Below are 14,190 nucleotides of genomic sequence, written 5' to 3' on the forward strand. Positions count from 1 at the left end.
AGGCAGATTGATTCCATAAGCAAACTCGATTACAGCACAGACCGGATTGCGAGACAGCAACGAAATACAGGGGGGTATCGTGAGTCCAGCCGACGTGGACCTAAGAAGACTACGGCGGGGAAATGAAAAAGGGCGCGGCTGCATGCGCAAGATGCAAAAACACCCATTCCAAGCCAAGGGCGCTCGCTCCGGGTGGCAGGGAATCCGCGATCATGGCGAGGGCAGGGATTGATCATGTATGATCAAGTGTATCTAGTAAACATTAGCGGTGGTAACCCGGCTCAGCTTAGCTTGATGTTTTGCATGTCATGCCCATCCACTGCTATTTTATTGAAAATTAAGAGTAATGAGAATCTCCTTTTTCGCTCAGTTTGCCATCTTCTTCCACCTTGCCATTTTCTCCATCCCCTAAAAACAAGAGGATTAGACATTATTGCTACCTGTAGTTGGTGATTTGGATAGCTAGACATACTGTGTGTGAATAAGCAAATACCAAAACATATATGTTTTGTATAAATTGTAATTGCTAATCCGTTTACTAAAAAGTATGTGTGTATGATAGAACCATTATAACTTTAAATGGTTACACATCGAGCTTGTATCCAAATATACAATGGTGAACATGGGTCTACACGCAACTCTTATGAACAATAAAAACTAAAAAAAATCTCAAATAATATGTTAACAAACATGATTGTATGTTCTCACATGTGAAGTTCCGCACAGAATTGACGTCAGTGATATAAAAGGTGGAAAACATGTTCATGAAAATGGTGGAACTATACTGTCATTCGCAATTTGTACGGATGAGATTTTAAGCGGGTAAATTCATGACATTTGCCATTCCAATCCACATTGTCAATTGAAACTAGCTTGTCGATTGGTCGTGCACTTTTACAAAACTATACGTACTTGCTTGGCTTTGAAACCATGAATAAATGTATGCTGAAAGAAATTGATAAAGTGAATAAAATGTGTGATGATCTAATTAAACTCGTTAGAGCTGGCCGATTCTGGCCCGTCAGTAGTGGTAGTGGCGATGAAAGTACGTGTACCTTTCTTGCTTCAACGGCCACTCCATTGTCTTCAATGGAGACAATGACGAAACCCAAGGGATTCAGCACCTCCTCATAGCTGCATAAAATAGTGAACATGTTTGCCATATAAAATAAATCAAATAGTGAATATAGAAATAATAAATCAGTGAAACAAACGACATCATGTTGAGGAAACAAATAACCAATCAAAAAAATAGTAATACTTATGCATGCATGCATTACTCGAGCACAGTGGCGTTGAATGGTGGCCCGGACTCCTGGCCTTCAACCTGGCATGCATGCATGAAGTCATGAGCCCATAAACATATTAACTGATCACATATACAGCTCTGTTGGATTCTCTACAAAGCATCCAATCGAAGTTTTCAAAAAAAAAATATTAGTATATCTACGTATTTTAAGAAAATAACACCATTAAATTTTTTATCTGAAGTACTTTTAAAATTAGAAATGTGTTTGGCTCCCGGGCTCCATGGTGCTCAGATTTTGAAAATTTCATAAATCTATTTTTTTATGATTTAGAAAATGCTGAAAAACAATTATACACATACACATAGATTTATACTACTTGTCTATAAAGTTTCATAATGGTGGATAGATGGATTCACGCCATTCTGAAACCGAAATACAGACAGACCAAAAAAAAGACCAAAATAAATACTCCACCACCGGCCTACTTACTAGCATGTATTAAGCAAATAGCTTGTATGGTAGTTGTTAAAGAAAATATCAAAATAAATTTTTATGAGAGCTACACAAAAATAACAAAACCATGTATCTTTAACACATATAATATTCACTATAGAAGTGCATGATTTTTCTTTTGTATAGCTCACATCAAAACGTATTTAAAAATGAAATTTTACACACATATATTATGCATCTATAAGTACTTTTATTTATTTTCAGATTTTTCTAAAACATAAAAAATAACTTTTGAATTTTTGAAAATTTTGAAAATTTTGGGCTCCATGGAGCCCGAAGCCGAAATCCTCTCTTTTAGAGCATTGTTTTTAATACCTTTGTACTAATTAACATATACATATAAAAGGTGACGATCAAAGACACATGTATATATCCACCCCCTTATGATAAACTACTAGGTGTATTTTTTTAAAGCAAATTTAAGGTGTATTTTGATTGATTAAGACAAAGGTTGACCAACGATTTTTAGTATATGCATGTTATGTCAAATAGAATATTGTATTCATAGTATTATATCTCATAAAAAAGAATTATATTTGTAACTCTCACATAAACAATGTATAGAAGTGGTAGTACTGTATTTTTCTATGAAGCCCTTGTCTTAACCGATCAAAATCTCCTTAATAACATTGTGCAGTGTACTACTTTAGTAGAATCTTCTATATCTAAGTAGCTAGCCCCACTAACTATTTCTCTCAACATGCAAACATGCCACATCATGGGACTACATGCATGAGAAAAGGCCCATCCCCACTATCATATGTCTCTCAACATGCAACCAAGTCACTTCATCATGACATGCATGAAAAAAAAAGGACCCGTCTCAACAAGGAAACATACATGAGAATTTTCATTCTATTATGCTATATATATTTAGTAGACATTTTACCACTATATAGTAATCAAACATAATAAATTATATGTATTTTCAGTTTTAGGTTTTTATATTATTGCTTCAAATATTCATGTTTCATACAACGAATCACAATGGAACATGTTGCAAAATATTCCTGCAACGTGGTTAATTAGCATAGTTACCAGGTACATGAGGGTGATGAGTTCTCCATCTGGTCGGAGTAGGTCGTACATTCTCCTTGCCCATGCTGATCTCAAGGATGGATCAATAGCACAGAAGAATCTGAACACGCAATTAAACGAGCAACACATCATCGTCATATAAGTATATAGGGAGGTAACTACATATATAGTTCACAGACTTGCTCGAACTTGGTTAATTAGCATACGTACGTGTAGTCGAAGATGAGATGGAATGGCTTGGGTGGCTCCCAGGTGAAGAAATCGGCGTTGACGAAGGCGATGAAGTTCCCGTCCGGCGATATCGACGACCACTGAAATCATCCGTGCAAGTTATGGTGTTATTAATTAATGTTGTAATATATCACAAGTAGCGATACACACAGTGGCTGAATCACAACTTCTCATATATCATACTCTCTTCGTTCCATAATATAGTGCATATAGATTTTCTGAAAAGTCAATTTTTACAAACTTTGACAAAATTTGTAGAGAAAACTATTTATATCTACAATACCAAATATATAAAATATGAAACTACATATTATGATGCTTCTAATGATATAGGATTGGCATTCTAGATGTAAATGTTTTTCTCCACAAACTTTATCAAAGGTTGTAAGGTTTGACTTTTTTAAAAAATTTATATGCACTAAATTATGGAACGGAAGAAGTATCATACTATCATAAGTGGCGAAGATGAATAAATCTGGCCATTTTCTGAAACTTTAACACAAAATAAACCCAATCTAATTTGTTTATTTTCACAAAATGGCCTATTTGCATGACGCCCGGAGGTAAGCCAGGGCATGAAACGCTCCAACCCCAGACGTCATGTAAAAGTGGGCCATTTCGTGAATTTGTTTTGAATTGGGTTCATTTTGTGTTAAAGTTTCAAAAAAGTCAGATTTGTCCATTTTTACTCGGAAATGCGTGATCCACCTGTCTGGCCTTTTGGATGGCGGCGTCGCAGACGTCGAGGCCGACGACAAAGCGTCCGGCGCCGGACAGAGCTACCGCGTCGTACCCCTGCATTTTTTGTGCAGGTTAGTTATGATAGCTCTAGTTTCAGGCCACGGAGAGCAAAGAAGATGATGCTCATGCGACCGGGGTCCATCCATGCACGAGCAGACGTACGTACCCCGCCGCATCCCGGGACGAGGACGGTGGCGGTGGTGCCGCCGCCGCCGGGGAGGGTGCCGGACTTGACGAGCTCGACGACGGCCGGGGTGGGCTCGCCGAGGTCCCACGGCGTCAGGCCTTCTTCCCAGCACCTGGTCCACCCATCTGCACGCACGCACGCACGCACGCATGTGATCATACCATACAGATATATCCATCAGTGCCCCCATGCACGTAGTACGTACCTGAAGATTCGGTGCCGTCGATGAGCTGCCGCACGCGAACCACCGCCGGGTTGGAGCCGTCGAGTAGGACTGTGGCCATGGAGTACGCCGACTGATATGGTTGCTGTTGCCTGTGAATTGCCGACCCCCACCCCTTCAGTTGCAACTATATATACTCAAAAACGTACTGCTGGCCCTCACTAATTTAACTGCTACTCCGTACTATATGTACTTCTTACTATATATTGTAGTAATGAGATGCTAATCATCTCGAGATCCATGATTGGCGAATCAATTAGTACCAAGTGTAGAATGATTAATGATTAATGACGCTGAACCCACGTTGGCTCCTGGCGAGCTTTCGTGTTTCGAGTACTTTGAGCACCGTCGTATATACATATATATCATGTATGAAAACCATGGGCTGCGCCGCGGATTTGCATGTGTACATGTATATGTATGCATGCACGTCAGTGTCTAGGCCGTGTCTCAGTCCGAGCGTGGCTGATCATCCTCTCGGACCTTGCCTTGGTAAGCGATTACCACACCAACTAGCTAATCAAACGCTCCTCGGGCGGGTTTTTTTTTTTTTTTGCGAGGGGAAGGGGGATTTTATTTATTAAGGAGGAGAGTCTACCATACACAGACATACAATTTCATTTGTCCCCGGCCCAAACCACACCGCGATGCGAGGCGCACATCTACCGTAGGCAGCAAGGCCATGAGCAACCTTGTTATGTGAGTGACTAATGTGAGCCGACACTATCTCCCTCATGCTCTCAGCGATCATTCCTTTGATGTCCTGTACCAGTGCCGTATACTTCAAGCGATTTTGCATGGGACTCTTGGTCATCATTACCGCCTCTGCACAGTCCAGCTCAACAACAACGAAGGGGAGTTGGGTTCTGTGCAGCGCGAGCTCGACGCCTTCTCTGCACGCCAAGAGCTCTGCCTCCAAGCCATTATCACATGTAAAAGTCTTCCTGCATGCAGTGTAAATTATAGCGCCGGTGTAGGCGGCCATGCCCAGCTACTCCTGCGTGCCATTTTAAAGGTTTTGATATATCATGTGATATACTCCCTCCGTTCCTAGATATAGATCTTTTTAGAGATTTTAATATGCCTAGATATAGATCTTTTTAGAGATTTTAATATGGAATGCATACGGATGTATATAGACATATTTTAGAATGTAGATTCACTCACTTTGTTTCGTATATATGTAGTTCATATTGAAATCTCTAAAAAGATTTATATGTAGGGACGGGGGATTATACCTTAAAATTCCCTCCCTTTCCCTAGAGATATGAACACTTGTTTTTCGTTAGCTAGATAAAAGGCAAATAACTATCTAGGTCCACCATGGGGCAGATTTTGCAATAAGCAAATTGTGCAACTGCGCCAACAGGGCAACACATCAACTTTCATACGAACAGTTAGCTCTGAAATAATGATTTCATGAGTTCACCTTAAAAGCACATGTTTTTTAACACATACTCCCTATGTTCCTAAATATTTGTCTTTTTAGAGATTTCAAATGGACTACCACATACGGATGTATATAGACATATTTTAGAGTGTAGATTCACTCATCTTGCTCTGTATGTAGTCACACTTGTTGAAATCTCTAAAAAGACAAATATTTAGGAACGGAGGGAGTACATACCGTTTACAACCAAGGGCAATATCATCCATGTAAACATATTTCATAGCATCTTTCTCTATATTTATTAGGAGAAGTTACATTATCATACCTCCACGACTGAACCTCTGAATATTTTCTGGTGATAAAAAGGGGGCTAAAATGGCTATTTACATTCCAAAAACAAAACCATTCGAGTAGCATGGTATGTATAGCGCACTATTGTTCTCCTCAATTGGCTGCCTGAAAGGATTTACCTGTATCTGGATGAGAAATGACAGATGATGAAGGTGTTAGTTTGATTGACGCTCCATAATTCAACAACAAAAGAGATAACAAAAGACAGAGCATATACAAGACATACAGGGAGTCCCAGGGGTTGACCAGTTATGGAGCTTATGCAGCAAGAAGCCAGATGAGCAGCTTCTTCGCAAAAGTCCGTAAAGATTGCAGGAACTCCAATCCCCCTAATCATTTCCTTGAAACGAAATAGAATACAAATGATAATTAGCACCAACTGTTTTAAATAAAAAAAGGCTCTTAAAAATATAGCTGAGGCAGTGTAAATGTGCAATTACTATGAAATGCCAAAACATGCTTCCATGACTCATGTAGCTGATGAAGATAGCTTGTATTACAGAAACAAGAGATATTAATTGACTGCATGCATTTTTACTCAAAAAATTAAAGTTATAACTTAATTGACAAAAGGAGGGAGGATACACCGGCAGAGGATCAAACAGTTGAAGTCATAAATGCATGCTACAGCACGAAAATAACTTGTTTATTATGCATTCAATACTTACAATAGTTGGCATCCAACTAGGATAAGCAGCTACACCCGCATTTGGGGCAAGTATAAGATGAGGATTTGAATCCTACCAAGAAACAAATTATTAGTAGGGGGAAGTCAGCCATACATGAAAATACTTGACTGTGAAGCTGACAGGGAACTTCACATTTTTAAATAAGTCAAGAGTTACTGTTGAGAGAACCTTTACTATATCACCATATCTCTCATGATAGAGTCCTTTCCATATTCTCAGTGTCACTGCACTGCAATTCAAGTTCTCAGAGGCAATAGAAGATCTACAATGGCAACTCTCACCGGAACAATTTGGATAGCTGGAAATATTTACAACTTCACCATCCCTGTAAGCAGCCATCATATCAAAATCACAAAAAAGAGCAGGAACTCCAAACCAATTATCCTACTCAGTATTTGGAAATAACTGTATATGTAATACCTGTTGAAAATAAGGCCTACCACTAAAATAATTCCAAAAACAGGCAACATACTGAACATCAATGTTAGGTCTACAAGATTTCTACCACTATCAAATATATGAAGGCTAGTACTGCGTGTATCGTCGATTTAAAACTTGGATAGACTAAACTCGATATGAGTCAACCGGGAATTTGATCACACATGAAATAACAAATCACAACATGTACTTGCAATGCAACAGATGGAGTCGGACATGCTTTTGTACATAGACAGAGGAGAGGTCGCGGCAATCGGGCACATGCAAAGGAGAGGCGACAACAATCGGAGACCTGAGTAGTTGTGTGGAGCACAGCACTGCCCAGAATCCTTATCACATGGCACCCATTTTAGGTCCTAGTTTTTGCCATCCACATGCTGGCACACTTAACTTGGCCAAACAGAATTCAGAGAACACACGTGAGATGTATTCTCCTCCTCTATTCGACCTTAGGCATTTGATTTTCTTATCTAGTTGGTTCTCTACCTCAACCTTACTGATCTTAAAGCAATTTAATGCCTCATCTTCTGCTGTAAGTTAAAACATGCAACACCATCTTCTATGGACGTCATCATACTATTTGATTGTATTAGTCAATATTGCATTCATTCGACATATGTCTAAATGGTTAAATCTAAAGGTGAAAGATTGTTCTCCCATACAGCCATGAATAGATTTCGAGGTTGGCTTGCACACAAGCAAGACAGTTAGATCCTCTGACTATGGAAAAAATCAGAACTGAATCAAGTTTGCACAAATGAATAATGCGATCAAAATTAATGCGACATAAACAAGAATTCTGAACATGACACCCCCTAAATTATTTCCAGAGTCTAGATTAATGTTCAACCTTTTCTATTTAAGATGACTAACTGGAGCAGATTTCTATTTAGCTCTAATAAAAAATGGAACGATAAAAATAATGATGGGGAAAAAAGTAAGTATATATATGAAGTTGTCAGGCAAACACAAGGAAATATCAAACATTAAAATCAAAAATCAGCTTCGGTGGCTAACCTGGATCTTGGAACTGCTGGCCCCACAAGTTCAATGCGAAGGTGGACACCTGGAAATAGTGCACGTAGTTCTGCAAACACCGCAAGCTGAAGCAGCTCTTTCTCAGGTCCTTCAGATATGTGGTAGATAATGTGCATGAAGAAAGCAAAACATCAGTGCCTGTTATCTGGTTGAAAGAGCTATAGAGTACTTGAAGAAAGATATTTCTCCTATGGCGAGTTGTGGTAAACTGGAACCATCACATAATTAAAACTTGATTCTTAATTAAAACTATTTAAGTACAATATTGCTTACTACTTAATGGCACGTATTTGTGCCCAAATATTTAGTGATAATCCTGTACAACCAATACAATGTGGGATGGAGGTAGTCAATGAAACAAATGATAATACCAAGAGACGCTTATACTTTCTGAAATAAATTTCAGCAGGCATTAAGAAGTTTACCAACACTTCAAGACTTTGCAAAAATGCAATCATCCACAACTAGCCCTAGCATACAGTGAACCTCAAAGGCATTTTAAACCAGCTTGGCCCAATAAAGAATGACGCTAGCAGGAACCACTGAAGCAGCTGGCTACCATGGAACAACCGGACTTACACAGATGCATGCAAGCACTCTACATGGAAGAGAGCTGAACATAACAGATTTTACCTAAATAGTGAATGTGCAGAGTGTCATGGCCATCATATCTTGAGGTTCGGACGCGAGATAGTTGAAGGCAATGATATAGAGTAAGTGGCTGCAAAAATGAAGCAAGTGCGGTGAACACTGGCCCATAATGAGATTGCGCAGTAAGACAAAATGGGACCGCAACTGTACACTATACTAAAACAGCAGCATCTCCCTGTCTGAAAATGCTATATAAAATAAGCATTGCCCCCCTTAACTTCAATTCCTCCCTTTACTCACTTCGCAATTAACATTGCTCAGTATCAGACCACTTATAATTAATGAAATTGATACTATCCAAGACTTTCCAAGTTTCATGCTATATGATGACATCAAGATGGATTATCTCAATGTAAATAAAACCTTCCGCACATATCCTATATACAACAATTGTATTAACAATGCACCGACCAACACAAATTCTGAAATTATCGCTCCATTCACATGAGAATTTGGTACGCCTTATTTTGTTTCTGCACACACATACTTGTTCACCCATGCAATCATCAATTCTAGCACATTTAGGGTAAATGGTTTAAACCCACAAACAGCACTCAGAATAGTACTTGTTTTAGGCAGTGGATGTGTTTTTGTGTATATTTCTTTGTTTGTTAAGGAGTTGTCTCTCCTTAGTTTGGACCTTTATTTTGCCCTCCTAATATGTTCAAACAGAATACCCCATCCCCCATGTGTTCTTATTAACAAAATCAAACCCACCAGATGACATAATGAGTAACAGGATATATAGAGAGTACCACTTCTGAAAACTAATACTCCCTCCATACAAAAATAATTTGAACTAAAACCACGTCACTTATTTTGGGTCGGAGGAAGTATATATCATAAGATATTATATTGCACATACCCAGTGAAGTAAAACTGCCACAGGTGAATGTAAAGGAAGGGATCTCCACTGAAAGTAGTCTTCCCAGCTTGCCAGGGGTGCGGGCACAGGATTTTCAGGCTCTATGGATCACAAAAAATGTGATATTTTTAATTACAGTGAAATAAACATATTTCCAGCAACCTCACCAAATCCAGAGATGTACCTGTACATGGGCAAAGTGAGCGTTCCATGTTCCATTCAGTTGTTATGCTGTACATTATGCAGAACAATACAAAGTCAAATTACCAGACAGTAACGATGGAATATAGAAATAACAATTTGAAGCCATGTAAATAGTTTGTTTAATAAATAATTAGCCACTGAGACATTTATACCCACATGAAAATGGTGAAGACTCGAAATTATTCAAGTTTGATCTATAGGATGAAAAAAGTGATAGAAATGACTACATAAAAAGTTGAGATACAAAAGCAATTCATCATTATACAAAAAAAAAATTTACCCGCATCCTCATAGACCATTACAAAATTCATTTGATGCCCTATATGAAGTTAAGCGAAAAATATGAAGATGAACACAAGACTCTATAAACAACTTACAAACAAAATTAGCAGCAAAATCACTACCATCAGCCAGTCAAACTGTATCAATTCAAACATTCAAAATAAGTATATAGATCACAGGAATTCCCTCCTGCTCCGACCATAATAGCTTAATAAGAGAAGTGAGTTCCCAAAAAGATAGCCACAAGATCTTTAGACTTAACTAATAGTGTTCCCAAGACATGGAAGATCATACATTGATAACATGATATCATATAGAATATCAAAATGGATGGCTAAGAGTGCCTCCTCAACAAACAATAGAGTTCATTATTATGCTTAATTGACAAGATCATTCCAGGGCTGCTCTTCTGCCGCCGGCACAATGAGTATTTCTTAGTGTGTTCATTTTGCTCTTTCTTTCAGTTGTTCGGCTGACCTTGTCTAAGGCATGTACAGTTTTCTAATCATCAATACAACGAGACACAATGCTCATTGAGTTTTCTTGAAAAGACTAGTACGTCATTATGCTATTTTCTTTTACAAACCTCAGGTCCTTGACAGAAGCAATATCTGGGCCACACATGCATTCTGATTTCCAGAGTCCTTTCAGGTGAACTTTCATTGACTCCAAAAATAAGCACCTCATACTTCGGTTTGTATGATTCTAAAATTAGTAAATGTGTGTGAGAAAACAAGACATCACAAAGCAATGAGGAAACACAGGCTCTTTAATTTGCATAAAAAGGTAACTTAGAAGACCAAGTGAGTTAAGTGCAGAACATGAATGAAGGCAATTGGTACCAAATCATTTCAAGAATCTAAGGTAGAACCATAAAACAAAATTCAGGCACAAGAAGAAAATGAAAAATTACGGAGAAACAGAATATCACTATTTTGGAAAGACAAGAAGTACCAGAGCAAGAGGTTCGACGGAGAATGTGAACGGAAATTGGCTGAGCATATCAATGCGACTCATTTGTGTTGCAAGCCTTGCACATTCTTCTTTATGAACTTTCCAATGTATGAACTGAAAAGGGATTGCCAAATTAATGCATGAAAAATATATGTAAAAGGAGAATGATAGGTGATACAATTATAGAAGAATTTATTTCCGAGTACATGGCTATAAACTCCACTGACCCTGTCGATAGTGCTACATGGCTCCTAAAGTCGTGTTTCCTAGTAGTATAATTCTGCTACCTCTATCAAAGAATCAAACTGCTGTTGATGGTTATCAAATAGTCATCCATTCCTACTGCATGATGCATAGCCTATCAACCCTTCTTAACATGAAGTCTATCAAACACCCCAACCATCCTGAAAGGCTCAAGCTTAAGCGAATATAGGAGAAATACTCCTTTCAAAATGCAAAGTGAACAAAAAACTTGTCTGCAGTTTGATATCTCCTGATGCCTGATGATTCCCACGTTGTGTTTATGGCTTATTTAAAACAACGACCATCACAAATTTACAACGATGTAACTCAATCCTAATGTACCCGTGAGCCTTCAAGAATCAAGTGAACCCTTTTCTAGCAATATTTTCACCGAAAGGTTGCATGATCCAACTAATTTGTAGTACATTCCTCAATCAAAAACCCCCAAAGAAAAATCAATCTAGAAGCACAAAAACCTCAATGCTTACAAAGCTCATGGTATACACGAGTCCAAATGCGCCCATTCCTTAGCCATATTTCTCTATTCAGAGTGCTACTGACATGCCAGTCATTCTTGGAGCTAGAGCACGCACTCAAATTTGCAACCCTCCCCCCAAAATTTCAAGAACTAAATAAATTGTAACGGAAGAAAAGATAAAGGAATAGGTGCTACCTGGTGGCCTTTCGAGCAGTAGGCCACTGCCCCGCAGCTGCCGCACCGCCGGTGGGCGCCGCTGGCGCATGGCTCCTCCACTATCCCCCTTGCCGCACACTCCATTGTCGTCTGACAAGAAAGGAAAGTGAACTCTTTGAGGGGTGACAAAGACGGCTCCAGCCCACAAAAATCTGTGCAGAGCACTGCAATTTTTTCCCATGTGCTAGTAGTGGTAGTGGCTGCTGGCTGGTGTCTCATCTGTTTATTTAATATTGCCGGTTGCTCAATGCTAATTACCATGTGAAGTTGTGAACTGAACAAGTTAGATTTTGTCTATGAAGTGGTGATTTAAGCACCCTGCACCCTGTACTGTCGGCGCAGGTGACTGATGGACTATTAAAGCTGCAAACTGCGTTCAGCACTACACTATTGCTAGAAAACAAAATCTGCACCCTGACAACTATGCATACGAAATTACTAATCCTCAACCCAGCTGACATCCTACCAACCCCAACCATGTTACAAATTTCTGTCTAGTTTGTTCCAGTGGAAGAAAAGCCAACTATTTTATTTGAGAAAATAATGTATGTAGCTTTAACCTGCTATGCTGTTTGTGAAGTAAAATTTCTGGTTTGCATCAAGAATTTAGCTAATAAGCCTGGGCCTTACGCACCACTCTTCAGAACTATGCAAGCCCAGCATCCAAGAAGACACGGGGAAGTAGGGGAGGATGGAGAGAGGGAAATGTCTTACGGGGCTGAAGCTTGACGGCACGGAGGGAGGTCTCGTCGATCTTGGGGAAGAAGACGGCGGGCTGTCAGGTGGAGGTGGAGGAAGACCACGCGCTGACCAGTGATTATGTGAGGCGCTTTTGGGCACGGCCGGCCGGCGGGCGATGACCGGAGGGGAGGAGCTCGGAGGGCACCGACGGCGGGCGGAGTGGGCGGCGACGGTCGAACGGGTGGACCGGGGGTAGAGCGGCGACACACGGACGGGTGGCGGGCGGCGGCGGCGGCGGCGGATCCCTAGTTTTCTCTGCCTCGCTGTCGCTCGGTTTGCGGCTGGCCTGTTCAGGCTGAGACAGTGACAGTGACATGCCCCCTCTCTAAACCGTCCGATCGAGAGTCAACGGACAGATCAGGATGAATCTACAGAAAAACACCAACAATAGGAGACGTGAAGTTTTTGCACCCGAGCTTAAATTCGAAAAATATTTTTAAAATGTTCAAAAAAATCTGAATTTTTTTATGGTAAACTTTGACAAATTCTAAGAGCTTGCAAAGTTTCATCATGAAATCACATTTATCTTTATCTTTACCTACTAATAAACCAGCTATTGCTTCTGGTCGTACGTCGCCATCAGTTTTGCAAAAAAGTCACTATAATTTTGCTTATTCAACCCGCAGTCCCGTTTTAAGTGGCTAATTTGGGAAAACGTTTCACTTTATAAAAAGGACCCTGTAGTTTGGTATATTCAACCCGCGGTCTTTTTTACGTCAACGCGGTGGCTCGAGCGGCTGGGGGCGAGGCAGCTGGAGCTTGCAGGGGGCGGATCTGTGCACGGCAAGGGCTGGGGAGGCGGATCCGGTGGCGGGCGGCGAGGCAGGGGTCGCCGGTGACGACGAGGAAGGCCGGACCGCGGCTTCCCGGGCGGATCCATAGCAGAAAAGAGACAGGGTGGTGAGGAAGAGAAGATGGGAGAAAAGAGGGCGGTGCGGCGACCCAGGCATGCTCACCGGAGCCAGGTGATGGCAGACGGGCGCGGGAGGCGGAGGGATCCGGCATGGCAGCGCGAAGTCCTTGTAGTTGGAGGCGGGCCTCCATGGCCGCGGCAACCCCTCCCCTTCTCTCTGTGGCCGCGGCAGCTCAGGCAGCGGTCAAATCCACCCTCCCTCCCTCATTCCTCGCGCTAGATAACCTAGCCGCCGGGCCATGGTGATCGACGACGATGATGACGGTGGTGGCTACCTCGACAACGGCGGTATGACTTAGAAACCCCTCTGCCCCTTCCCTTCTCCCTCGGCGACCACTTGAATCCCGTGAGGAGAGGGGAGTGCCGACGCCAGGGTTCCGCTCTTCTTTCCTACCCTTCCCTGATGCTATTCTCTTGTGACGCCCTCGATTTAATCGTACACTAATCATACACGCAAATGTGTACGATCAAGATCAAGGACTCACGAGAAGATATCACAACACAACTCTAGACACAAATTAAAATAATACAAGCTTAATATTACAAGCCAGGGG

General features: G+C 40.7%; 2 protein-coding genes across 2 annotated transcripts; both read right to left on the reverse strand.

The window, feature by feature from the left end:
* Positions 1-366: 366 nt before the first annotated feature.
* LOC123084102 (probable thiocyanate methyltransferase 2) lies at positions 367-5,168 on the reverse strand. The gene is made up of 10 exons (XM_044505880.1): positions 4,797-5,168; positions 4,166-4,298; positions 3,940-4,085; positions 3,741-3,827; positions 3,216-3,218; positions 3,012-3,112; positions 2,802-2,901; positions 1,281-1,327; positions 1,056-1,134; positions 367-408 (listed from the first exon to the last, which is right to left on the reverse strand). The coding sequence occupies exons 1-10, from the start codon at positions 5,166-5,168 to the stop codon at positions 367-369; spliced, it is 1,110 nt and encodes a 369-aa protein (XP_044361815.1).
* Positions 5,169-5,831: 663 nt separating this feature from the next.
* LOC123087662 (zinc finger MYND domain-containing protein 15) lies at positions 5,832-13,017 on the reverse strand. The gene is made up of 12 exons (XM_044509709.1): positions 12,697-13,017; positions 11,962-12,072; positions 11,046-11,159; positions 10,678-10,796; positions 9,790-9,836; positions 9,606-9,706; positions 8,723-8,810; positions 8,069-8,177; positions 6,782-6,938; positions 6,593-6,664; positions 6,151-6,264; positions 5,832-6,049 (listed from the first exon to the last, which is right to left on the reverse strand). The coding sequence occupies exons 2-12, from the start codon at positions 12,064-12,066 to the stop codon at positions 5,957-5,959; spliced, it is 1,119 nt and encodes a 372-aa protein (XP_044365644.1). The 5' UTR covers positions 12,067-12,072; positions 12,697-13,017; the 3' UTR covers positions 5,832-5,956.
* Positions 13,018-14,190: the final 1,173 nt, after the last annotated feature.

Source organism: Triticum aestivum, chromosome 4A, assembly GCF_018294505.1.
Source record: "Triticum aestivum cultivar Chinese Spring chromosome 4A, IWGSC CS RefSeq v2.1, whole genome shotgun sequence".
Taxonomy (NCBI): domain Eukaryota; kingdom Viridiplantae; phylum Streptophyta; class Magnoliopsida; order Poales; family Poaceae; genus Triticum; species Triticum aestivum.